The sequence below is a fragment of the Fusarium falciforme genome, chromosome 9 (genome assembly GCF_026873545.1).
Source record: "Fusarium falciforme chromosome 9, complete sequence".
NCBI classification, from domain to species: Eukaryota; Fungi; Ascomycota; class Sordariomycetes; order Hypocreales; family Nectriaceae; genus Fusarium; species Fusarium falciforme.
In genome coordinates, this window is record NC_070552.1 from 3578728 (window position 1) to 3602910 (window position 24183).

A 24183-nucleotide genomic window follows, 5' to 3' on the forward strand; every position below is an offset into this window, starting at 1 on the left:
GCACGCCCCTCCCAAAGAGGCTTTCTTCAGACAAGACGTGCGTGAAGGTGGTGCGCACTTGAGGGCTATGGCAGCCAGACCCCACCTCCAACAACATTTCTCTTGCAACAACAAGAGGGGAAGTGCGCATGCGAGATAGACGAAGTGCATGATATCGGGTAGAGTGACCCTTTCTGGTAGTTAAGGGCTGGCATCGTGAAGGATCATATCTGTGAGTTTACCCACTCGTGACCCATGGGCTGAAATCACGATACATGTGATGCTTCCAGTTTTGGCCAGATTACCCGTTTTTGAGGGAGAGACCATTATTTAAGTGTACAGCTCGTCTACTCTAGAGTTTCATCCATACAACGAGTATCACGAGCAGAATAAATCTGAGCTTGTACACCTCCCCCTCGCAAAAACCTCATACAATGTCCACTGCATCAGTCGAATCCATGGCCGCTGCCCCGGCGGGCTCCGCCTCCGGCTCAGGGCTCCTGGGCGATTCTTGTTTCGATGCAAAGAAGCATATCGCCTACAGCCCACCTTCCAAGGTCCTGACCATGGAGGATCTCCATCTCAAGAGTACACCAATCTCCTCGGTCGCATCAACAGAGCCCTTCCCTCTCCTCTCAAGAGACGCCGTCCTGCAACACCGCCGAGAGTTATTTTCAACCGAGGTGCTAGGTAACTGTCTCTATCATACCCGCCCAGGGTCGGTTCAGCTCCGGGGCATGGCGCCTCGGTACGCCCCCTTCATCCACAAGTTCTGGAACTCCCCCGAGGTCCTTAAGATCCTCAGCGATATTGCCGGAGTGGAGTTGGTGCCTGTCTATGACTATGAGATCAGCCACACCAATGTTCAACTCGGACCAAATGGAGTCCCTGGCATCTACTCGACCCCCGTCGAGCCCCCTGAGGCCAGCGAGGAAGCTATTGCCGAGTTCGAGAATGCCCGCTCCCGCCCAAAGGTCGTGACAGACCAGACAAAGCCAATTATCGAGTGGCACGAAGACGCGTACCCTTTCGTTTGCGTGGTGATGCTGAGTGATGCGAGGCACATGGTTGGTGGGGAAACCGAGCTCATGGGAGGTGATGGAACGACCCTCAAGGTCAAGTCGCCGCAGATGGTAAGATCCCCGTACTTGTGTGAATGACTGTTTCTAACGGGTCGACCTATCCATAGGGCTGCGCAGTCTTGCTTCAAGGACGCCATATTACACACACGGCAGCACCAGCTGGAAACATGCCAGAGCGCATCACCATTGTGACTTCTTTCAGACCCAAGAACCCAGTACTTCTCGATGAATCGACCAATGGGGATATCCGCAACAAGTCCCTGCTGCCAGAGCTTTACTACCAGTGGACAACCTACCGATTGCATGTCCTCTCTGAGCGTGCCCGTATCGCCGCAGAGTTGTTGAAGGAAAAGTACGAAAAGACGATTGGCAACGAAAAGCCAGGGCACTGTAGCTCAGAGGTTGTGAACCTTCAAAAGGTCACGGAATGGGCCAATGAGCAGATGGCCTACATTGAGCACACTCTGTATGCCATGCGACCCCTGGACGAGAATGGTCGATGAATTATGGCACGCTGGGAGCCACCCTGACTCACGGGCTAACGTGTGACCCGGGAAGTCCATATAGGACATGCGAATCGGGCTCCCCCCAGGCTTGAGTCCTGGGGGACTCGATGGAATTCGCGCGGGTAGTCGACAGAGGCATTTTATTTTGTCAAAATTCAACCACAACGATGCATCTAGCGATATGTGTATAAAACGATAGAGAAGAAAGCAATTGATTGATCAATTTCTATAGAGTCATTTTTTATTTTATCGTTGGCTAACAGACACGCAAAAGAAAGCATCTAACTCGGTGTCGAGACGAAAGCATGGTCTGAGCTCAGAGGCTGCTTACGAAATATCGTTACACCCTGGTCGCTTGGCCTAGACCTCAAACCAATGAAAGGAGGGCTTGGACCGGACGGCATCCTTGTTTGCTCCACAGTGATTTCCTGAAACAGCTAGCTGAACTGAGTATGAACAGGGGCAGTTCGATATACTGATGACTTTAGCCAATGATAGCATGGCTTGAACCGGACGGTATCCTGGTAGGCTCCACAACGATGTCTTAAACAAGGGTAAGTTTCGTTTTGCCCATAGAACTGGCCTCACGAGTAGTCAAGCAAGCACTGTCGAGACTAAACGACCGGATAGTAGCAGACATCATTATATTGCGCACAACCTAGACTTTATCACCCTACATAGCATGAATTCAAGATGCAATACATATGATTTTGAGGGGCCGCTTGGTTCATTAAGAGGTTATCATGTATCCTTCGTCGCCGGGTTTACTTTTCCACCGCGATCGCTTGTCGCGATTGTTCTTTGCACCTACCCTAGATCGCTGTATTTTACCTGGCGGCGCTGAGATAGCAAGTGCCGGGTTGAGCTCTTATTTGCTTTTTCCCCATCAGCTCGCAAACTCTCAACAAGCGCTTCCGTCCCTCCGAAGCCAGTAATCGTTCCTCAACCCTACTCAAGTATTAAAGACCGAAACGGGGCCCGTTCCTAAGTTTCAACCAACCATGCCTCTCCATTGTCACAGGGGTCATCCCATCCGTACCACAGAGAGTGATCCATAATAATCATCCACAAGACGACCTGTCCCCCTGCATTAATGGCGTCATACTCTCCCCTCCCAGATCCAATGTCTCGTCAGGATGCACGTCTTTGATCTCTGACCACTGCACGGGCCTCCTTCCAACGTAGCACGATCACGCGCCCTAGTAAGCCACCTCAACTCGACCAAAGCAAGGTGCAGTTCGGACGGTAAAGTGCATGACTGTTTTGGTATGCTGCAGATTTGAGCATCAGGCAGCGATAGGTCAATGCATTTCTGGGATCGTTGGCTGAGGAAACACCGCCACCCGCCGGTTTTATCTGCCTTGGCTACTGCCGGTAGACAAGCAACTCATGGATCTTCGTATTGTGCGAGGCAAGACAGCAAGCTCGGTCACAACCAACATCTGCAATGCAGCAGCAAGTTTTTCCTGTGGGCGAATAAATAACGCGGACCATCTAGTCGGCTCTAAGCGATCTGCACGGGGTCAACAGTTTCTCTCTCACTGCCCCACTACGATTTCGTACTACGTAAGTACTGGTAGATAAGAGATGAACCGCAATAAGTATTCATCCAGACACATCTAACCCCAGCCTCGGAAAAATGTCTTCTCTTTCTTCTAGCTCGAGAAAGCATCTGAATATTTATGTCAGCCCCCCTCTCACCTGGGATCCTTTGAATCCCAAGCTTTGGTTGTAAGCCACCTCATATCTTTTGTTATTATCCATGATTCACTAACCAATCAATTAGCTCAGGCATTAGCTGGCCCCTTCCGAGTGCAGGAGTTCATGGGCCGTGTTCTTTTTGTTTTTTTCCCTTCCCCGTCCAGGCCTCGGCGCGGAAAAAGTTCGGCCGAAAGTCTGTCTGGTGGAGGCGACTAGCCGTAACCCCTCGCAACAAAGCTTCTTATCCACTACCCACATCAGCCGTCAACATGCTTTCTAAAAAACCAAGGCACACGCGACTGGTCAACAGCTCACTTCGAACGCGGGCTTCATCGGTGTTCTCTGATTTTATTCATTGAATATGGGTGATCCAAACAGCATGGAAGAGCTTCAAAGGCTCCTTCAAGAAGCACGACAAAAGGCCGATAAGGAACGACAACGCGCCGAGGAAGCCGAGAGAGGGCGTCGAGAAGAGCAAAAACGAGCCGAGAAGGAACAGCAACGCGCCGAGAGGGAACAACAACGCGCCGAAGCGTCAGAGCAGCAAACCCAACCCACCACCCTCGACGAATACATCACTGGCTGCCACTCCCTTGTATTCTCCAGCTTCAATATTGAACGGAACCAGAAATTGACCTCGAAGGGCCCCATCACTAATCCGCGAAACAAATGGTGTCCCACAAATCTTCGACCGTGGCCCGACTTCCTGCACCAACAGAGGATCACGTTCGGCACCCTCTACGACACCTTCCCTGCCGATCGTCGCGTTTTCGAGAACCGATCCTTCCTCTCCGGCTTAGGAAACAGACTCGCGAAGCGCAAGATAGCAGATGAGAAGACACTTGAGAACTTCCTCCACCACAGCGTCGAGGATCCAGTCAAGGCGATCGTGGATCAGCTCAAAGAGGTGGAAGAGGTCAGAAGTGCATTTCATCTAGGAAACGGCATCATTTTCGAGAACCATGCGCACGCCATCAGCGACTTGGCTGAGGAGGTTGTCGACCGCGACACTCCATCGACGCCACCCTCTACGCCAGACCACAGACTCGATCTCAACCAGTTACGACCCGATCAGATCTGCATCTACCGATCCGACAACGCTGGCTCGACTAGACGTACGATGATCTACATTTCTGAGTACAAGACGCCTCACAAACTGACCGCGCCGCACCTTCGTCTCGGTCTACGCCCGATCAATATATACAAGGACGTGGTCAACCGGAAGACGATCCCGACGTCCGTGGACCCCGATGCGCGTTTCCAGTATCATGCGGAGAAGCTGACTGCAGCCGCTGTCACGCAGACCTACCACTACATGATCGAGGGCGGACTCGAGTATGGTCTATTGACCACGGGCGAGGCGGTCGTGTTTCTCAAGATTGACTGGCGGGAGCCCGAGACGCTTTTGTACCACCTGGCAGAGCCGGATGCGGAGGTGTCGGCGGCCCACCCTGATCAATTTCACCTGTGCACGGCAGTAGGTCAGTATCTGGCCTTTAGTCTCATGGCGCTTGGTCTGCCGGGTGAGCGACGGTTGCATGGGCAAGATGAGCGCCGCCAAGCTACTGAGAAATTGAAGACGTGGACGGAAGATTTCGAGACGACGCTACGATCGATTCCGGAGGACGAACGACATGCGCCGAAGAGCTCACCCGGCTACCAACCAGAAGCTTACGAGGGTGTCGACCGATCTCCTTACCTTCTCCGAGGAAAAAGACGGCGACGTGTGGGGGATGAGCCCGTGAAGGAACATGCACAAAGGGATCCAGGAGAATCATCTGATGACGAGTCAGCGCGCAATTTTCCAGACACACCGAGCCCGACAGAGCGGCGATCACATCGAGGAGGGTCAGGAGGCCAGAGAACTCGACGCAGTCAGCGAATTCTGGCGCAACGGCCGCGGGGTGGAGGAGGAGGAGGAGGAGGAAGCAACGACAACGAACAAGACAGGCCGTACTGCACCCAAAAGTGCCTTTTAGGGCTCATCAAGGGCGGTGTCCTCGACCCCAGATGCCCGAACGTGTCACTTCACAGCAGGCAGCCCAACAATCACCGCAGCCACTGCCGTGGCCCAAGCCGCACCTGTGCCCGCCATCCAATCGATCACGCTAACTTCCTTGAGCTTCTCTGGGAGCAGCTAGAACGGTCATTAGACGACGGGATCACGCCGTTGGGACAGGGTGGTGCGCGCGGCGTACTGTTCAAAGTGATCTTGCTTGCGTATGGCTATACCTTCGTCAGCAAGGGCACGGTTCGGGCATTTGTTAAAGACCTTGAGCACGAGGCGGCGGTTTACGAACGACTGCGACCCATCCAAGGCATACATGTGCCCGTGTTCCTTGGGGCTATCAACCTCGGATTGATGAACAGGATTTATTACTATGACCACCGAGTCTATGTGATGCACATGACATTTCTGTCGTGGGGAGGATATGAGCTTGATCCGACAGGGATTATGGGCGATGTGAGTGGTGTGGGTGGTGTGGGTGGTGTGGAGGGTGTGGAGGGTGTGGAGGAACAGCTCGAAGAGAAGGCGATGCGGTCGTTGCGCGCAATGCACCAACAGGGAGTAGTCCACAAGGATGTACGAACGGCAAACATGCTGTTCAATGCGGAGGTCAATGGGGTCATGATGATTGACTTTGAAAGAGCGCTGCTGCTGTTGGAGCCACCTCGACGTCCGTTGGCTCAGCTGGTGCCGAACAAGCGAAGATGGAAGCCAGAGACAGGAAATTGCAGCAAGCCGGCGGCGAGGCCAAGTGATCGAGGTCAAGTCAGCGGGGCATTTTCCGAGGATATTGGGATGATGAAGATGGTATTCAGAGAGCATCATATTGACAAGCCGTAATATAGTTAGCAGCATCATCATGACAGGACATTTGTTAAACGTAAACTGGCCGGATTTGATACTGATGCAGGTAGACTTGCTCCCTTTTCGAACTCTTCCGCTGTGGGGGTCTTGAAATCCCATTATCTTTTTCTTCGAGGTTAACATATGGTCTAGCGAGCAGACGACCGTCGCGGCAGCAATGATGATGGCGCGGTGTACCTGCAGTTAAGCGGTCAATTTGAGCACATGGTGCAGCTGTAGAAGTATCTGTTGAAATGAGAAGACGGCGTTGTTCATTTTTCTATCTTGAAGTGCAGTAGTGAACCGCTATTTATGTACAGGAACGGTCTCTTGTAGAGTGTTCCTCCTTCCATACTTTGCCACCGCCTTGGTCGCCTCACACTCGTGATCTCCAACAATCATAACTCCAGGCCGAGCGTCATTACCATCTCATGTCTCGACAGGTGTGAATGTGTCGTATGCTGGGCTGGTTTTGGTCAGAAAGCGGGCGTCTATGCAAGTCGTCCATAGTTCTTGCAGAAGGATGATGTCGTATCGTTTGGAATCGGCCAGCGCCAGGGCGCAGTCGTGGGCCGGGGGGATTTGCCGATGTTAGTCTGAAAGATCCTAAGTGGCTTTCTGTCGCTCTTGCGTATCTGTGAATGTCTATTCCTAGTTGTAAGGGCAGGTGATAAGGACTATGCGGCGCTTTCTTGGTGAACCAGGCCTAAGGTGCTCCGGTTCTTCCTGTTGAAATGAGCATGTTGTGTTGATTAAAGAAGAAGAAAGACTGGTGCTAACCAGCGGAAACTATTGACAAGAAGACATCCACATCCTCGCCACTAATGGATCTGAATAGCCACTGGTCCGTTAAACAATGGATCTCAACACTTCCTCCGCTTCGGAGATTGTGACCAGTTTTGCCACAGCGTCAGCAAGGAGGCTGTCTGTTGCAGGCACGGAAAGGGTGATAGCCCCAGCGTATTTCAGACTGTCTGGGACGATCGGTTTTGTCTATAAGCCTGGCAACGCGGCTGCCAAAGAGGGACCGGCATTTATTGGCCGGTCTCAGGAAAGATACAGGCAAGGCCTTGGTCGAGGGGTTATCTGAGATGTGCCGCGAAGGGCGTACATCAACAGGTTTAAGGTCCGTCTGGACTTCTATCACCTCCCCCCAGCCTTTACAGACGAACCGTATCCTGCCCTCGCTCGTTTCAATGACTGGCGCTTCCCTCACAATGCCTTGCCTCCCTTATGGGCCAGGCTCCAACGGAATCTTTCCTCGGGTGCTGAGCCAGAGCGAGTCGGTATCAATAACGGCATTGCTCTCTCAGCAACTAGGTATGCCGACAGGGTGGTATCAGCCCATCTGGTTCCATCTGCGCAGTCGGGCTGGCGTTCAGGGGACCACATCGCAATGTAAGAGAACTGTATAGTAACCTTACTCTAAAATGAAACCTTGGTTTAAAGGTGAGACTGACGCTCGCTATGGCATGGACAGATACGGAGAGACGAACGTGTTTTTCCACGGACCGGGTTAACGCCCCGACGAACCACATTCCGCTGCGCAACGATATCTACAAAATATTTGACAAGCGCCACTTCTGCCTAGTGCTAAAGGAGCCACGCTCGAAGAAGTTCTCGGATGAGGGCGAAAGGGTGGTGGTGCCGAGATAATCCGAAGCCGAGTCAACTTCACCCGAAGGCGACAAGCGCCGGACGGCGAGCTTGAGAATGACAATATCCCTCCTAATACAGCTTCTCAGACTGGGCCTTATCGCTCACGTCTTCAACTCTACGCCGAGCAGATAGCTTCCAAGGCTACGGCATAACTGGCGAGTCCACACCCTGCCATCGACAGTGTCGGCCGAGTGCCTCTTTGCCCGATTTGCCTTGACGGCTTTCTCGCCAACTGTCTTCCGCGACTTTCTTTACGCAACAGAGGCATCATCTAATCCTCGTGTGGGACCCCGGCAAATCTGAGCATGAGGTGCAGGAGGCTAGCCCAGAAAGATGTCGGGCCATATATACTGCTTCAAGGTCTTTGAGTGAAAGTCCGAAGAAGAGATCTTGGATTGATATCGATAGGCAACGGGAAGAAGACAACAGGCGGCCAAAGGAGGACGAATGGGCAAGGGAGTGGAGCAGTAGCGATGAATGGGATGGAGACAGTGGATATCAAGATAGCATATGGCCGCCCGGCGAAGCCTCATCAGAGACAGAAGTTGAAGTTCAACCGCAGGGTAGGACGAAGAAACGAAAATCTAATACCGCTTGGGATGGGTTGTTGGAGTTGGATCCAGACCTGCATCGCCGAGGACTACTTGCAATCTCTTGAGTTGGTTGACGGAGAAATTCAGTGTGTATTTGTGAGAGCCGTCTAGTCCGGCATTCCCCGTGGGAGCTGCCACTCCCCACGAGGAATAAGACGAAATAGAGTTCCCCTCAAGTTACTGTGCGCAGCGACGATACGGGCTCTGCTCCAGGGCAAACCACCCCTTCTTCCGTTATAGGGTTGCTTACGGCCGAAAGCCAGGCGGCTTGTAACACTTCAGGCGATTACGAGCATCAACAACAAAGCAGCAAAGACTTTGGCCGTCTTACCGGTCTATGAAAGGGTCGAAGTGCGGAAGGTTTCGCGACCAAATGCAAAGAGAAGGATAACTCTAAAACTTCGGGTCCCACTTATGAAATGTAAATTCTGAGTAAAAGCATTAAGGTCCTTCTTGCAGAACGTTGCCGGCGCGCCACGACCACCACATTGGACTTCGGCCGGCATGGCGTTGCTTCTCGGCGGCAGCGCCTGGAGCAAGAAGCTCGATCATCTTGACATGGCTAGTATAAGAACACGAAGGAGACGTAGAAGCTGACTATAGAATAAAAGCACCCTGCCGATATGCTAACCAGATAGCAGCCGGAGCGAGGATAGCACGGCTCTCTCTCGCTCTACCAGTGATGGCTTTGAGCCACGACGAACCTCCGACCCAGATGGCGCCAACGATAGCGGTGATTTTGCCCAGCGGGCCTATTGCCAGAATAACATTGTCGGCCCAGCCCATGGCTTGGCTCATATTGTGTAGTGGCCCTTTCTCCGAAGAGGACTGGCAGCCTAGATGCAACCTCCCGTCAGTGCGCAGGTTGGCGCAGGGCCAGCTGGAACACGTACAGTGCCAGGTCTGTGAATAGGTTGTTGGAGAAATCGTCGCTAGGACCCGCAGCGAGCACGGGACGAAAGCAGAGGAGCTGCAGGTTGTTTGGCGGCCAGCATTTCGCGCCGGAAGATATCGGTGCTTGTATAAATGTTTTCTCATTCTTGGGTTCGAGAGTAGCCGTGGTTTAGTTGTGCGACAATCACTCGACATTCAGTCTCATAACCTTAGAGCCCACTTCTAACCTCGCCGCACCCTTAATCCTTAGTCGGCGGGCCTAACTCCTCAGGGAGTGCTCGCCCCTCTCAGAATCCGGGGCGCCTGCGAGTTTGGGGCCGCTCGTCATATCTGGCTTGTCACGATAGGTACGGTCCAGTGCGATTGACCGCCTGGAGAACATAGGCTGTGGAGCGCCCGACGAATGACAAGAGAGAAACGAGTTGCCGACATGATGGCGGCAGCCACATTGAACAGCAGTCGAGGGCTCTGGCTTGAGAATCTGTCACAAAGGGAGGTGGGCGGCAAGAAAAAGTAGCAGTGCATGAGGAAAGTTGGCCCGCACTTATGCATGCTGATCAGACAGAAACGAAGACACGAATGGACCATTGCTTGAGCAGCTGAGGGTACGAACAAGACCTACTGGCCCCCGAGGTGTGTGACAAGACATTAGACATAGGAAACGCGTCTGGGGGCGTGCGTTCAGCGGCAAACGCGTCAAGCTCCAGAAAGGCCAGAGGCTCTACCATGATTATCTTATGACAGTTAAGGTGATCTACGTTTCTCTGGGGAAAGAGAAAACTGCGTCGATCCATTACCATTTTTGGTTTTGATCGGGACCCTTGTCGAAGACCCCCATTGGCAGCTTGTTTAACCAGCTGCAGCCACAACAGCCCTGTCGCAGTGGTCGAGCCTTACTACGTACAAGCAGGGCGGACATGAGCACGCGCCAAACAGGTGCCTAAAGCTGATCAAGTCGTGGCGGGGACACATGGGTATTGGACCCTCGGTTGCGCTTGATCACGGGCGTGGGGGTAGGCGATCCCGAGGCCGGGAAAGCGTATGTTAGCTTGCCGGGCTCTGGCTGGTGTGGAAGGGGTATTCCACGTCGTCAAGAAATCGTGGTGGCGCGGTGAGGGGGTGAACTGTCGACCCAGCGGCAAGTGCGACGGGATTGGGAATCATTGGCCGTCGTCATCTTCTCTAAGTCCCAAGCTGACACTGAAGGTTGCACTTACCTGAAACCATCGCTTAACCCGCACACCTTTGCCAGATCAAATCGTGGTAGGGGGCTTGATTGAAAGAAGCCCACTATTCTATAGATGGCCTTCATAGCAAAAAAAAAAAAAAAAAAAAAAAATTGGTGTTGCAACCAAGCTTCCTGTCTTACCTCACACGATACGACCGAGTTGCTTGTCTCCCCGCAGCAGCCAAGACAGATAAAACAGGCAGGATGCGGTGTTTTCTCAGCCAACAATGGCGGAAATGCATCAGCCCATTGCTGCCTGATGCTCAAACCTGCAGCACGACAGGATAGTCATGCACTTTGCCATCTAAACTGCAAGTTGCTTTGGTCAAGCCGGGGGGGTAGTGTGGTCAGTGATCAAGCTCTTGGTGTTGTGGATCATTATTATGGATCACTCTTGGTGGTACGGAGGAATGAGGCCAGACGGCAAGTAGGGCTCAGATCACAACATCGTATCCGCGATTACATAAATGCAAATGAGCGTATGCTACATACTCCTGTTGCTTCCTGGGACCTGTATGTATGTATGCATGTATGTATGTGTATTTTCCGCCCCGGGGGCCATGAGACCCGAGAAGTCTCCTAAGGAAACACAGGACGTGCTAAGCTAACCTGTCTACAATTGCTGTCGCATCCGACCACAAGTCGTTCTCTGTGCCTGTTAGGGCCCCGATGGGACCTCAAGGGCAGAAGCGTGGTAGGGTGGCCTGAAAAACGCCTTCCACTAGCAGGCTGCTAACAGCTGCGGGGAAGACAAATTTTTTACAGGGGAGAGTTGACGTAAGTCATATCGTGCCAGCTACATCTGGCTACAGGGTACCAGGGCTCCGATAGAGCGTTCTTCTGCGAAGTTGTTGAGGTGGCGGTGGCAGTGCCAACTGGTGGCTGGTTGTGCGCATGGGTCTGGCAGCGACACCATCCATGGCTGCCTGATGCCTTACTGCTCATTCTTACAATTGGTCCCTGTTCTTGGACATTTCCAGATTAATTTCGGCTTTCGGCCCTCAAAAAGTGGATTAGCGTGAAAAACCGTCACCAGCCTAGATTGGGGCAGGAGACACGAGGAAAAAGGCGGAGTGATAGCACTTTGAAGGCAGGCACAACTGTCAGATCATGCCCGAATATAGACACAGGCCGTGCGGTGGATACCCACACCAACACCCATTAAATCCTCGAGACAGCACAACTTCTGCCAGATCTTGAATCTGCAAGGGTTATTGGCGCGGGTTTGTGTGCAGGTGGCTATGACAAAAGCAAGCCTGATAAGCTCATCGCCTCGTTCCCGACCTGCGCCTATAGAAAATGGCCGGCGCAAAAGCCACGCCACGAGCCTCAACCTAATTGACCTGGATGCCCCTCCTCTCGCCCCTCTCCACAACTTCTGCCAGCAACTGTACTTTTGCTTTGTTGAAACGAAGAGTAACAACCCAATACGTACATCCTCACACCAAACCCTGATGAAGTATTCATCTGTCCCGCGATTTTCCCGCCGAATGGATATCGCCAATCTCTCAGAGCCAGGTTGTCGTATGCAGGTTGCTGTTGATGGCCGCATCTGAGCTTGCGCTCTCGAGGGAGGAGCGGGAAATCTCTGGCCAACCATTAGCCGCCTAGAACATACCGAGGTGGGTACAAGCCGGCAAAGCCGACCAATCATAGTTCCTTCAAGCTGGGCATGAACCAGGCGCTCAGTAGCCCTTGTCTCCCAGACCAGTCTGGTCCTCAACGGCCGTGCCGGCTTATAGCCGGTCGCAACGCGTTGCGCCCTGACCAGCCTCCAGGTCACTGTGGTCCCCGCAGGACCGACGTTGGCCCCTAGATGTCCACGAGACCGAATCGTCGCTCGCTCGACCAAATAAGGGGCATGCCGTCGGAGACGTTGAGGTCTTCTCGGAGCAGCAAGCGAAACTCCCGCCCGCCCCGGATTCCCGGCCCTCCAGCTGCTCAACCGGAAGTCGGGTGCTTGAAGACACGATACCCGAAACAAATGGCCAAAAAGGGAGACATGGGCATGGAGGATCAGACAATAACTTGGGGATAGTTAGACCGTACTGAGTCCACAGACGAACACCGCCGTTTTCCGCATGTCGCAGAAGTACGCGAGCGCCCTATCTCAGATTTTAGACAAGACGCCAGACAATTTTTCGCCCAGGAACATGGGCGTGATCGTGTTGCCCGTCCCCGGGGCTTCTGCGGAATCAGACAACATTCCTCTGAGGCGACGTCAATCCCGCCGCATGGCCGAGCCGGGCGGTCATTCCCCAAGAATGGAGTCGCTGGGTTTTTTTCTGTTGAACATCTCCATGTCCTCATAGATGGGTGACGGAGGAGTCGCGGAAACACTCCCTCACCTTGGACTTGTCTGCATAGGCTCCTACAGCTGTCACGGCGTGGAGGCAATAAATCGGGGCATGTAAATTCTTGTGAGATGACATCGATGCGAGCTACTGTGTAACTCCACCGAAATATGCAGTGCCAGAGCCGCTATAGACATTGTGATTCCCTTGGTACTTGTTCCCCGCAACATTATCACCGGAGCCAGAATGGTGCTGACTGACAGATTTCTCATCCGGCAGCGAAGGCTCCATGCTGGACAATTCCTCGATAGCCTTGAGGAGTTCCGCAGCTTGGGCTTCGGTTGCCGCTTGGACTGCACGATTCGTACCAAGCAACCGAACTTCCTCCATCAACTCCTGAGCCAAAGTCTCCACCAGAGATCCCTTGCCGAAACGCCGCACGGCCACTCGATAACGCTCGAACCTGGAGGCATTATCTGAGGCAGAGACGGCATCGAAGATGTCCTTCAGTTCCTCCGCCTTCACCTTGCAACTCTCCACGACCGTCTTTACCGCCTGACATGCTTCATCATCTGTGCTGGCCCCGATCTGTCGCTCGGCAATCCGGAGAGTGTCCCGGACAAGCGGGAGCTTCTTAGCCACCTCGCGAAAGGCCCGTGGGAGATTCCTGGTGTCCCTGATACCATTGTATACAATCTCGACGGCCTCGACAATCGATATGACGGCAGAGATCAGGCCTACAATCTCCAAGCCGGACATGGTTGAGCAGCGAGTTGGTGGCCGGATAAGCCGAGTATTGGTAGAGATTGATGGAAGTTGACGTAGGGGGTGTTCACTGTCAATCTGGTACAGAGAGCCTGATGTCTGGATAGGGGTTGTGCTCAGAAGATGGGCCTTGGGAAGGGACAGAGATATCATTGGAGGCAGTTCGACACCTTGCGATGGGTTGCACCAAGCAAGCGTGTTGGTCAGCTGACTACACTGCGTGGTACATAAGCGGGCTGTGATTGGAAAGATGCTGCCCCATTTGTGTCTCAGAGGCCCCTGCACGTCGTTTCTCAACAGAGCTGAAATTCATCAGCCACCAACAAGCACTGGTGGGGCCGGCAGAATCACGCGGCGATTGAGTAATGACGGCTGAACCAGCTGGTCGCTTCGGGCTGGTGGTCGTTTGAACAGTAGATTAAAACGTCTCGTGGCTGGTAACCATGTATCACAAGATTGAAAACATTATTGGTACCTGGTCTAGTATCTATCCCAATCAGCAGCGAACTTCCATCACATATTCTCGGTCACGGGAGTCGTCGGGGATGATATCGAGGGTTTCTACGAGCTCTTTCGCGGGGTGCTCGTTGCCGGTCGGCATATGTTACTGTCTTAACCTAAAGCGTGGCGTCGCGTCCCCAAACTTCGGCGGCAGCTGAGCGCTTTGACCGAGGTACCGTCCGGCAAGACAATCCAGGAACGCAGGCGTATAATGTATTAAGGCCATGACTTCTATGAATAGGCTAGTCAAGACTACTTTGGAAGATTCTGGGTGTAGCTGCCAAAATAAGCCGGACCAGAACCATGATTCTCGTTATGGTTACCCATCACCTTGTTCCCCGCAACATTATCGCCAGAGCCAGAATGATGCTGGCTGACAGAACCTTGAGTCGACGGCAAAGGCTCAATGTTGGAAAGTTCCTTGATAGCCGTAAGGAGCTTTGCAACTTGGGCCTCGGTCGCCGCCTTGACACCGTCATGCATTGCCAAATCTCGCACGCCTTCCATCATCTCGCGTGCTACGGTTTCCACGGGCTTTCCATCACTGATGCGTTTCATCACCGTCAAGTACTCTTCTTGTATGAATGCATCCTCCCACGCAGCGACGGCCTTGAATACTCTCCGCAGTCGAACTGCGTTGGATTCGCACGTCTTCATAATGCTCTCAATGGCTAAGCGGGCTTGTTCGTCTAGATAAACATGCCCGACAGTTTCGAGGAGGCGTCGAACAAGTGGAAGCCATTTTGCCACATTGTCGAAGGACTGCGGCAGGCCTTCGATGCCTTTGACACCTTGGTTGTATATGTCCTCGATCTCTTCGTTGACAGAGATCAGATCCTTGGTCTCGATGGACGTCATTCTTGGTCAGGGTTGGATGTGTGCGGAGGTCGCAAAACGCCAATTGCGTCTGGAGTGGGGAGTGTCAGCTCAGGTAACCAGCCTCTGGTACAGTTACGTTCAGGTCTCTCCTACCGGGGAATCGGGCCTGTCGATTGGGGGAATGTCTCCCAGAGGTGGTCGGAAAATCGAGAGAGAGCGCCCCGTATTAAAAGAGGAGACCATGTTCGCATGAACCTCTTTCGGAATGCCTTTGAAGGGTGCCGGACTCCCCTGTCGAGGCAAAATTGTGGCCTCGTCAGGGGGTTGGCTGTGAAGCCCCGCACTTCACCGTGGTCTGACCTCGTTTCAGTCCATGTTATGTGACGATAGCGAGCCGTGGCCAATCATGACCTGGAACTAGCCCAGCAGCCACTGCCAAGTTTAGAACCTGGTACGCCAAGATCAAGATAAGCGCTAACGCCACCCCATGATTGGACTGCGGTCAATCTAAAAACGAGCGGGGTAGCAGGAGGGAGAGTCGAGAACCAGTGCCCCAAATCCAGCGACTGCCAATCCCCACATAGCCATTGCCGTCTCAGTGTCGCGAAATCCGCCGTACTGACCCCCTTCTCGCCCCTTTCCCTTCCCTTCCACGTTCTGCGATAATATCCCCTGTATGATGGTCATCATTCTACCGAACATAACTACATGAGAGCGAGCCTGCTTTTCAAACTGTTGGCCCTGCTACCGAAGCCCACCTCTCGCAAGCCTAGAAAGCTACCAAGGAAGCCTCCAAGATGAATCATTCGCTACCGAACGAAGGCCCGGTCAACCAGAGCCACTCCGGTTCAGGCGACAACACGGCAGGAAATAGGGTCGGGCGCGATCACAACGAGAATCACGGCGATGGGCATATTACCATTAATCAGTGTTGTCATCAGGATTGTATGAAACTATCAGACCCTGCTTTTGTTCCACATCCTCTAAGTCATTGCTCGAAACAGCCAAGTCGGACCCGCGCCAACAACTCATGACGTCCTTAGAGTTTACCGGTATGAACAGTCGGTCCCATGACATAGGCCTCGCTGCGTCAGGAACATGCGACTGGCTTCTGGGACACAAGACGTACGATAGGTGGACCAGTAGGCATCACGGCCTCCTCTGCATCAAAGGGAAGCCTGGCTCGGGAAAGTCAACACTGCTACGGTATGCTAGCGTCAAGACGCCACGAACTGATGGAGGGAACCCTCTCACTCTCTCGTTCTTCTTCCACGGCCGCGGCAGTGAGCTTCAGAGAACACCACGTGGTCTTTTTCGGTCACTTTCCCATCAGGTGCTCCAAGCGATCCCCGACGCACTTGATCATGGCCACACTTGGCGTCAATGGCAGAGCGCTGTTGATGCAGAGAGTGAGGAGAAGCATCTACGAGATGTTTTCGAAAAAACACTTGAAAAGGCCTTGGAGACCCGTCCAGTCTGGCTATTCGTCGACGCATTAGATGAATGTGACAACAGCTATGGGCCCGACATAGCGAAGCGATTCAGGGACTTCCTGTCTTCCCTCTCGTCCTGTCTGAAGCCACTTCGCATATGCTTCACAATTCGCTCTAATCAGACACTGAGTCTGTCAGACATGGACGAAATACGTGTCGATGTTGAAAACATCAAGGACATATCGACTTATGTCAACGAACAGCTGGCTAGGCAGCAAAATGTTGCGAAGTTGATCACGGAACGCGCTAATGGCATGTTCCTGTGGGCTTGTATTGCGGTTCGCAAGGTTCGTGAAGTCCAGGAAGGTCCGGAGCCAGTCACGCTGGGGAAGATCCAGGACGCGATTCTTGAACTGCCCCGAGAGCTGGACGAACTCTACGACAAACTAACCTCAAATATGGGCGAGGACTCTCTCAAACTCTTCCAATGGATCACCTTCGCCATGCGGCCGTTGGAACCATCTGAACTGCAATGGGCCATGCTGATCGATGCTGATCGCCATGACCAGTCAATGGATCAGTACCGAGAAGAAGCGACTTACCGAGCCACTGACATCGGAAAACTCAGCAAGGGCCTTGTTGAGGTGACGCCAGACGAGAAGGTTGTCCAATTCATCCACCAGACAGTGAAGGACTTTTTCCAGGGGACCCTGTCGAGGTTGAACGAGACCTCGAGATCCCAACACGTGGCGCACAATCTGCTGTATAAGACCTGTCTCCGCTACTTGGAGATGGCAGAGATCGATCAGTCAGTGAGGCTTAGCCGGAACGACATGATGTCCAAATTTCCACTCTTGCAGTATGCTACCACCTCATGGGTTGACCACGCCAGCAAAATCGCTGCAGACCGTCTGTTAACTTTGGAGTGGCCTGAGCCCGATATTATCAAACGATGGGTGTCCGTTTACCGGGTATTGGATAAATGGAATCGTCGCTGCCCTGGTGAGGGGACCACTGTTCTTCACATCATGTCGAGGTATGGGATGGAGGAAGAATTGCGGGAATATTTGAACGGAGGAGACGGGATTAGTGTCGACTCCAAGGACTCGAATGGATGGACGCCGCTGTCTTGGGCAGTGCAAAACGGGCAAGCATCGGTAGTAGCGCTGTTACTCAGCAAAGGGGCTAAGAGAGATTACAAGTACAAGTTGGTAAGTAGATCTCACACGAACGGATGGGATAGGTATTGGACTGATGGCTGATAATTACGCCTTTCGATGCTCTAGGAAGTAAGTGAAGCCGATGCAATCTGGGCGGATGGCTAGTTAGACTAATGGCTAACAATTGCATTTTTCGACTTTCTAGCCTATAGGTAAAGCCGATGCAATCTAGGCGGATGGCTAGTTAGACTGATGGCTGATAATTACGTCTCCCGATGCTCTAGCCTATAAGTAAAGCCGATGCAATCTAGGCGAATGGCTAGTTGGACTAATGGCTGATAATTGCGTCTCCCGATGCTCTAGTATGTAAGTAAAGCCGATGCAAGCTAGGCGCATAGTAATTAGACTGACAGCTAATAATTACGTCTCTCGATGCTCTAGGGAGTAAGTGAAGCCGATACAAGCTAGGCGGATAGCTGGTTGGACTAATGGCTGACAATTATGTCTCCCGATGCTCTAATATGTAAGTGAAGCCAATGCAAGCTAGGCGGATAGTATTTGGACTGACGGCTGATAATTGCGTCTTCCGATGCTCTAGGATATAAGTGAAGCCAATGCAATCTAGGCGGATGGCTAGTTAGACTAATGGCTAACAATTACGTCTTTCGATACTCTAGGGAGTAAGTAAAGCCAATGCTATCTAGGCGGATAGCTGGTTAGGCTGATGGCTAATAATTGCATTTTTTAATGCTCTAGCTTATAAGTAAAGCCGATATAAACTAGGCGGATAATAGTTGGACTAATAGCTGACAATTGCATTTTTCGGCTTTCTAGCCTATAGGTAAAGCCGATGTAAGCTAGGCAGATAGTATTTGGACTAATAGCTGATAATTACGTCTCCCGATGCTCTAGTATATAAGTAAAGTCGATGCAATCTAGACGGATAGCTGGTTAGACTAATGGCTGACAATTACGTCTTCTAATGCTCTAGTATATAAGTAAAGCCAATGCAATCTAGGCGGATAGCTAGTTGGACTAATGGCTGATAATTGCATTTTTTGACTTTCTAGCCTATAGGTAAAGCCAATGCAATCTAGGCAGATGGCTAGTTAGACTAATGGCTAATAATTACGCCTTTCAATACTCTAGGAAGTAAGTGAAGCCGATGTAATCTAGGCGGATAGCTAGTTAGACTAATGGCTAATAATTGCATTTTTTAATGCTCTAGGATATAAGTAAAGCCAATATAATTTAGGCAGATGGTTAGTTAGACTAATGGCCGATAATTACGCCTTTCAATGCTCTAGGATATAAGTAAAGCCGATATAAACTAGGCGGATAGTAGTTAGACTAATGGCTGATAATTGCATTTTTTGATGCTCTAGGATGTAAGTGAAGCCGATATAATTTGGGTAGATGGTTGGTTGGACTAATAGCTAATAATTGCGTCTCCCGATGCTCTAGGAAGTAAGTAAAGCTAATGTAATCTAGGCAGATAGCTAGTTGGACTAATGGCTGATAATTACGTCTTCCGATGCTCTAGCCTATAAGTAAAGCTAATGCAAGCTAGGCGCATAGCTAGTTAGACTGATGGCTAACACTCCCCTCTTTTGCTCTTTTAGCTTATAAGTAAACCTATTGCAGGCTAGGTAAATGGGTGGTTGGACTAATGGCTAATAATTGCGTCTTTTGATATTCTAGTTTGTAAGTGAAGCCAATGCAAGCTAGGTGGATAGTAGTTAGACTAATGGCTAATAATTGCGTCTTTCAATGCTCTAGGGAGTAAGTAAAGCCAATATAAGCTAGGCGGATAGCTAGTTAGACTAATGGCTAACAATTGCGTCTTTTAATGCTCTAGGGAGTAAGTAAAGCCAATATAAGCTAGGCGGATAGCTAGTTAGACTGATGGCTGATAATTGCGTCTTTTGATATTCTAGTTTGTAAGTGAAGCCGATATAAGCTAGGTAGATAGTAGTTGGACTGATGGCTGACAATTGCGTCTTTTAATGCTCTAGGGAGTAAGTAAACCTATTGCAGGCCGGGTGAATAGGTGGTTGGACTAATGGCTGATAATTGCGTCTTTTAATATTCTAGTTTGTAAGTGAAGCTGATGCAATCTGGGCGAATGGCTAGTTAGACTAATGGCTAACAATTACGTCTTTTGATGCTCTAGATTATAAGTGAAGCTGGCATAAGCTAGGCGGATAGCTGGTTGGACTAATGGCAATTACGTCTTCCGATGCTCTAGGATATAAGTAAAGCCGATGCCATCTGGGCGGATGGCTAGTTGGGCTAATGGCTGATAATTGCATTTTTTAATGCTCTAGCTTATAAGTAAAGCCGATATAAACTAGGCGGATAGTAGTTGGACTAATGGCTGATAATTGCGTCTTTTAATATTCTAGTTTATAAGTAAAGCCGATGCAATTTGGGCAGATGGCTGGTTGGACTGATGGCTAATACTCCCCTCTTTTGCTTTTTTAGCTTGTAAGTGAACCTATTGCAGGCCGGGTGAATAGGTGGTTGGACTGATGGCTAATAATTGCGTCTTTTGATATTCTAGTTTATAAGTGAAGCCGATGTAAGCTAGGTGGATAGTAGTTGGACTGATGGCTAATAATTGCGTCTTTTAATGCTCTAGGGAGTAAGTGAAGCCGATATAAGCTAGGCGGATGGCTAGTTGGACTGATGGCTAATAATTGCATTTTTCGGCTTTCTAGCCTGTAGGTGAAGCCGATGCAATCTGGGCAGATGGCTGGTTGGACTGATGGCTGACAATTGCGCCCCCCGATGCTCCAGCATGTAAGTGAAGCCGATATAAGCTAGGCGGATAGTATTTGGACTGGCGGCTGATAATTGCGTCTTCCGATGCTCTAGGATGTAAGTGAAGCCGATGTAATCTGGGCAGATGGCTGGTTGGACTAATGGCTGATAATTGCATTTTTCAATACTCTAGCACGTGAGTAAAGCCGATGCAATCTGGGCGGATGGCTGGTTGGACTGATGGCTGGTTGGACTGATGGCTGGTTGGACTGATGGCTGACAATTGCGTCTTCCGATGCTCTAGTATGTAAGTGAAGCCGATACAAACTAGGCGGATAGCAGTCGGACTAATGGCTGACACTTCCCTCTTTTGCTCTTTTAGCTTGTAAGTGAACCTGTTGCGGGCCGGGTGAATAGGTGTCGTTGTAGCGGCTAACACGGAAGTTCTTGACCTCTGCAGAGGGTAAGCCAAACTCGAACCCCCCACAACTCATCAACTTTGAAATTATAGTTTATGCTGACGTCGTATGCAGCTCGTGAGTTCTGTGTCCAACGTGGGTTAGCACTTCTTATTAAGGCAATACCTAGACCCCTCTGCAACATGCTGAAGCCGGACGACAAGAGAGAATTGCTCAACTCTTACGCGAGTAGGATGCTCGCCCAGCTGAACTTGATGGGGGCGGTCGAACGGAATTATCTCGAGCACGGCAGAGGCTGTAAACGTGCTGCATGAAAGCCCCCCTATGATATGGAGATCATCTATGATGGCTGGAGGGGATAGGGATAGGTGATGGGTTTAGGTTGTCGGTTTTCGATTGTGTTTGGAAGGGCTCAGCCAATCAGACCACGACTAAAATAAACAGCCAATCATACCGCGGACAAAAACGAGCAGTCTCCACTCAGCGAGCGCGATCTCTGTTCAACAGCAGCACCCCTGCTCTTTACTTGGCAAATGATAAGATAAGATAAGATAAAGGGAAAACTGCAATAAATATTAATCCGGACAGATGCAACCCTCATCCTTGGAGATGACGCCGCTTCATTTCCTTCATGTTTGGGAATAATCATTGCCCAATAAATATCCTAGATTGAGGCACCGAAGGTTTCGCGTTTGTAGATAATTTCTCTTGGACTTTCGTAGGTGGCTGAAAAAAAAGCAAGCACGTCGGTTGACGATTGGATATATCAAACCGTCCAGGGGAAAATCAAAGTAAAAGGGGCTGCTGCATCACAACTCCAGCCACCATCATCGTCGACGAGCGATGAAGTCAAAAGGGTTGCGAACCCAGAAGATTATTGAGGCTTGACAAATTGTGCGTGAGGAAACATTCTGTTGCATTCTCGGAAGATGGGTCGCCGGGCACTTTCTCTTGAAGAAAAGCGAGCACGTGCTCGAGAACGCAAACAAAAGCAAAGGCTCAAGCAATAACACCCAAACCAGCAGATCGGACGTGTCCAACACTATTCGCATCACTCTACAGCCTGCCAGATGAACAACGCCAACAATACACTCCTAGTTACCGAAAGTATGGTTTTGCCTGGTCCCGATGAAGCTTTCCCCTATCATTATTGTCCTTCGCTTTCTCTTTTCTCATCCTCCCGCTCAAATGATTGACATTTTCTTCTAACTCGACTTTAGCCGGAACGGGCATACTTCATCCTCGGGAGACTACCCTGTATCCAGGCAACGAGCTGGAGGAATCATCATGCCGAGATAATGAGCTCCGGGGGGTCACCGCTCCGCCAATAAGTCAAGCAGCATCTTTCATTCCTAATTCAGAGGCTCCTACAACGACGCACGCCACTGGGGATGACACCCTATCGTCATCATCATCAACGAGGCCCCCCTCGCGACGACCGCTTCCACACTCGTACGGTCCGGTCATGGCACCTGAGACCGGCTTTACGGCAGCGCCAGCAGTGGCATTGTCCGCTTCCAACGTTGGTTCCAGTTGCCTAGGCGCTGTACGCCAGAACACGCGCCCATTCCTTTTATCAGGACCCGGTCATTCCGACTCGTTTCTAGCTGCCCGTGTAAGGCACCAACCGGAGGCCTTTCCCCCACAATTCTATCCACATGTGCCCAGTTCCTCAGCGTTGGCGTGTTTCATCCAAGCTCTACACACGCAGGGAATTCATGACAATCCCGAATTCGTTGAGCGTGGTAGCGTAGTGTACGACCAGGTGTTCCGGCATTCTTTCAGCCCAACATGTCGTTGTAAGTTCGGATACAACGGCCGATGTTTATTTCAACGTGCGATGCTAAGAAAAGCTTATTTCAGGTTCGACCCCGGCCGAAGGGAATGAAACAGAGCATGCTCAAACCCTTCAAGAGGTTGCTCAGCATCTGCAGAACTTCCTTCCGCCCCTCTCAGAGGCCTTTGGCGACAGCGTCTCCTACAACACCAACGACTATTTTCACCAGTGGCGAAGCTTTCTGTCTGATCAGCCAACCCGACCCCTATCTTTCCAAAAATCGCAAGTTCCGCTTTTGCGGTCAGGAGTTTCGATATCACGACACTGGGACATTGATAGCATTTGGATAGGGGCAACAGGTCTTCAGGCGATTCGACCGCCCACTGACTTTCGGCTTTCTTTTCTCCTATGTCCTACAGGATGATTACCTCTGGAACTCTAGTAGAGTTCCTTTTTGCGCCCCACTCTACAGGGGGTAGAGTTCCTTTAAGCGACAGGGGTAGAGTTCTTTTTCGTGACTACCAATCACGACCTCGTAGGCTCATTACATAAGGAGCGCGACGCGTAGTATATCCGAGCAAACACGTCCTACTTGTACGAACTCATGAGAGCTATCGAGAATACTCCATGTAACAATTTCCGAAGCATTTCCACGCCATGGAGCCCTTTATCTATCTCGAAACATATCGAATTCCTGTCTGTAAGAAATGCGAATTCGCCTGCGTATCAAACGAGGTACCTACTCATTTACAAACACGACATCGGGATATACCACCTACAGAGCGACGAAGAGTGGCCGAAGTCATCGGAAGCATCCCTGGTGTAATCAAAGATCAGTCAGGACTGGAAGAGTTTCAATTTCCTCCCCCTACCATCAGTGAAGTCCCCTTCCTCACTCCGCCGAAGCCAGATGGACTCAAGTGCCGGAAATGTCCTTATATCGTCAAGCATTTAAAGAAAATCAAGGCACATTGTCACGGTTGCCAGCATTGGAAGAACCCAAAAAGTCGTGGGAGGCCCAGGCAAATCGGTAGTGAATTGGAAGTTGAGCTTCCATGGAGAGAAGGGGTTCTTTGCCAACGGTTTTTCCCATCCAGACGGGCCAGCGGATGGTTTGAGGTTGGCCGCAAAATAGCCGGTTACACTCGCACGGGGACGCAGACCAGAGCTGCTATTGATGATTCTTCTGCACTTTCTCAGTTGAACCCAGAGACGCGAGCGCATTTACGAGAGGTACTAGAAAGGGAGCAAAAATATCAGCATGATGAAAAGCAGCCACGTGTTTACGGCAAGGCACTCGGCGACAATTCATTCGCAGGTACGAGCCTCTGGTTAGAGCGCACGCGGTGGCCAATCATCTACAACAATGTTCGGAGGGACATCCTACTGGCAATGACCCGGATCCCGTCCTTTCGCGATATCGATTTCAGGTCCAGTTCCAATTTCATCCTCGGTCAAGGACCACGCGATGGCGATGGTGATGTCATCAGCTCAGGAGAGGACGAAATGAAGATACTGTGTGTGCTTGGAGCCGTGGACCTGATGCTCGATCGCTGTGAACTTACAGTTCAAAACACTAGCCGCTTACTTCGCTGTTGGCTGCTCAGTGCTAACCCCACAAGCTATCAGCCGAAGCCTTTTGCTCTGATGGCCGAACCAAACACTAGAAAGAAATATCGACTTTTATGGAAACGATTTATTTCCTTCGTGCTGAGAGGCTACCTAATGCCGGCAACTCTAAGAGAGCAAGAGCTACGAA

General features: G+C 51.1%; 6 protein-coding genes across 6 annotated transcripts; 3 read left to right on the forward strand and 3 right to left on the reverse strand.

Annotated features, from left to right (window-relative positions):
• Positions 1-413: 413 nt before the first annotated feature.
• NCS54_01197700 (Hypothetical protein) lies at positions 414-1564 on the forward strand (the record flags this gene model as incomplete). The annotated part of the gene is made up of 2 exons (XM_053157230.1): positions 414-1112; positions 1169-1564. The coding sequence occupies 2 exons, from the start codon at positions 414-416 to the stop codon at positions 1562-1564; spliced, it is 1095 nt and encodes a 364-aa protein (XP_053013205.1).
• A 2065-nt stretch (positions 1565-3629) lies between these two features.
• On the forward strand, positions 3630-6116 carry NCS54_01197800 (EKC/KEOPS complex subunit BUD32; the record flags this gene model as incomplete). Its single annotated transcript, XM_053157231.1, has 1 exon — positions 3630-6116. One exon carries the CDS (start codon positions 3630-3632, stop codon positions 6114-6116), a length of 2487 nt encoding a protein of 828 aa, XP_053013206.1.
• A 2696-nt stretch (positions 6117-8812) lies between these two features.
• Positions 8813-9409, reverse strand: NCS54_01197900 (Hypothetical protein; the record flags this gene model as incomplete). The annotated part of the gene is made up of 3 exons (XM_053157232.1): positions 8813-8933; positions 9003-9207; positions 9265-9409. 3 exons carry the CDS (start codon positions 9407-9409, stop codon positions 8813-8815), a joined length of 471 nt encoding a protein of 156 aa, XP_053013207.1.
• Positions 9410-12934: 3525 nt separating this feature from the next.
• On the reverse strand, positions 12935-13696 carry NCS54_01198000 (Pfs, NACHT, and ankyrin domain-containingprotein; the record flags this gene model as incomplete). The annotated part of the gene is made up of 1 exon (XM_053157233.1): positions 12935-13696. The coding sequence occupies exon 1, from the start codon at positions 13544-13546 to the stop codon at positions 12935-12937; it is 612 nt and encodes a 203-aa protein (XP_053013208.1). The 5' UTR covers positions 13547-13696.
• Positions 13697-14305: 609 nt separating this feature from the next.
• NCS54_01198100 (SesA domain-containing protein) lies at positions 14306-14911 on the reverse strand (the record flags this gene model as incomplete). Its single annotated transcript, XM_053157234.1, has 1 exon — positions 14306-14911. One exon carries the CDS (start codon positions 14909-14911, stop codon positions 14306-14308), a length of 606 nt encoding a protein of 201 aa, XP_053013209.1.
• A 758-nt stretch (positions 14912-15669) lies between these two features.
• Positions 15670-18248, forward strand: NCS54_01198200 (Hypothetical protein; the record flags this gene model as incomplete). Its single annotated transcript, XM_053157235.1, has 7 exons — positions 15670-15817; positions 15877-17516; positions 17592-17594; positions 17829-17831; positions 17907-17909; positions 18143-18145; positions 18222-18248. The coding sequence occupies 7 exons, from the start codon at positions 15670-15672 to the stop codon at positions 18246-18248; spliced, it is 1827 nt and encodes a 608-aa protein (XP_053013210.1).
• Positions 18249-24183: the final 5935 nt, after the last annotated feature.